Source organism: Rhincodon typus, chromosome 46 (genome assembly GCF_021869965.1).
Source record: "Rhincodon typus isolate 14 chromosome 46, sRhiTyp1.1, whole genome shotgun sequence".
Lineage (NCBI taxonomy): Eukaryota > Metazoa > Chordata > Chondrichthyes > Orectolobiformes > Rhincodontidae > Rhincodon > Rhincodon typus.
In genome coordinates this window covers 10,383,982-10,385,176 of record NC_063377.1, presented here as the reverse complement: position 1 = coordinate 10,385,176, position 1,195 = coordinate 10,383,982, and the positions used below count along the sequence as shown (strand labels likewise).

The following is a 1,195-nucleotide window of genomic DNA, read 5'->3' as shown; positions in this document are numbered from 1 at the left end:
CTCACCACAACCCCGCCTCACATCACCACACCCCCACCCCACCACAACTTATGTCACCCCACTCTGACTCTGACTCACCCACCCTCCTCTCACTGCACACCCCCCACCATCCCCCATCCACACCCGTCCACCCTGCATACCGAGATAGGCTGCGTGGTTCTTCAAGGCTTTGGGAAACTCCTGGTTCAGGGCTTCTCTCGATGTGATAATTTTACCATAGACACTTTCTTTCACAATGGCTCCGTTCCAGTCATATGCTCCAACCGCCCCGAGTAAAACCCCATCCTAGTTCATAAGCAGGAGGAAGAAGAAATGTGTTTGATCACTGTTACTTTAAAACAGTTAGCGTCCTCATCCTGTAGTGAGGGGCTGGCTGAGGAAAGACAGCATTCACCCTGCACTACAGGAATTAGCGCTCATGTACAATAACACCATCCAGCTTTTTCTGCAGAGAATGAGATATCTGCAAGGAGCTTTTGATCAGCTATCTGTCATACATCACATACCCACAGTCAACAGGAAACTCAACAGCAATAAATATCAGGTGACTTATCCAACACTGTCTGTCTCACAATATTACCTAAATTCAAAATGAAACCATACATTTCTTTAACACATGCTTGTGGTTGAATGGCTTTAATAAAGGATTTAAAAGCGTTAGAGAGATGCTAACTTATCCTGGGTACATGCTTGAGAAAGATGAGTGGAAATCTGCCACCTTCAGCCCATCCTGAAACTCTCAGAGATGTGCAGCTCCCCGGATGAATGGAGATGCTGACAGATAGCACTCCTCCTCTTAGGCACAAGGCCCCAGAAAAATCAGTCTCGGAATGCTTCCATCCCACCTTTCTGTCTTTGGGTCAGAGGGTGTAGATTCAAGACACTCCATAATGGTGGCACAAAATTCAGGCAGACACGCTAAAGACAAAATTGACCAAGTACTGCACTGTCGGAGGGTCAGCGCCAAGGGAGTGCCGCACTGTTGGAGGGTCAGCGCCAAGGGAGCGGGCACTGTCAGGGGGTCAGTGCTGAAGGAGTAGGGACTGTTGGAGGGTCAGTGCTGAGGGAGCAGGCACTGTCTGAGGGTCAGTGCTGGAGGAGTGGGCACTGTTGGAGGGTCAGTGCTGAGGGAGCGCCGCACTGTTGGAGGTCAGTGCTGAGGGAGTGGGTACTGTCGGAGGGTCAGTGCTGAGGG

At 50.4% G+C, this 1,195-nt stretch overlaps 1 protein-coding gene across 1 annotated transcript in view; it reads right to left on the bottom strand.

Annotated features, from left to right (window-relative positions):
• itga10 (integrin, alpha 10) overlaps window positions 1–1,195 on the bottom strand; it is an 81,056-nt gene that overhangs the window by 32,601 nt on the left and 47,260 nt on the right. The window contains exon 11 of the mRNA XM_020514000.2: window positions 141–285. Coding sequence (XP_020369589.1) covers window positions 141–285 — 145 coding nt within the window. The remainder of the gene's footprint in view (window positions 1–140; window positions 286–1,195) is intronic.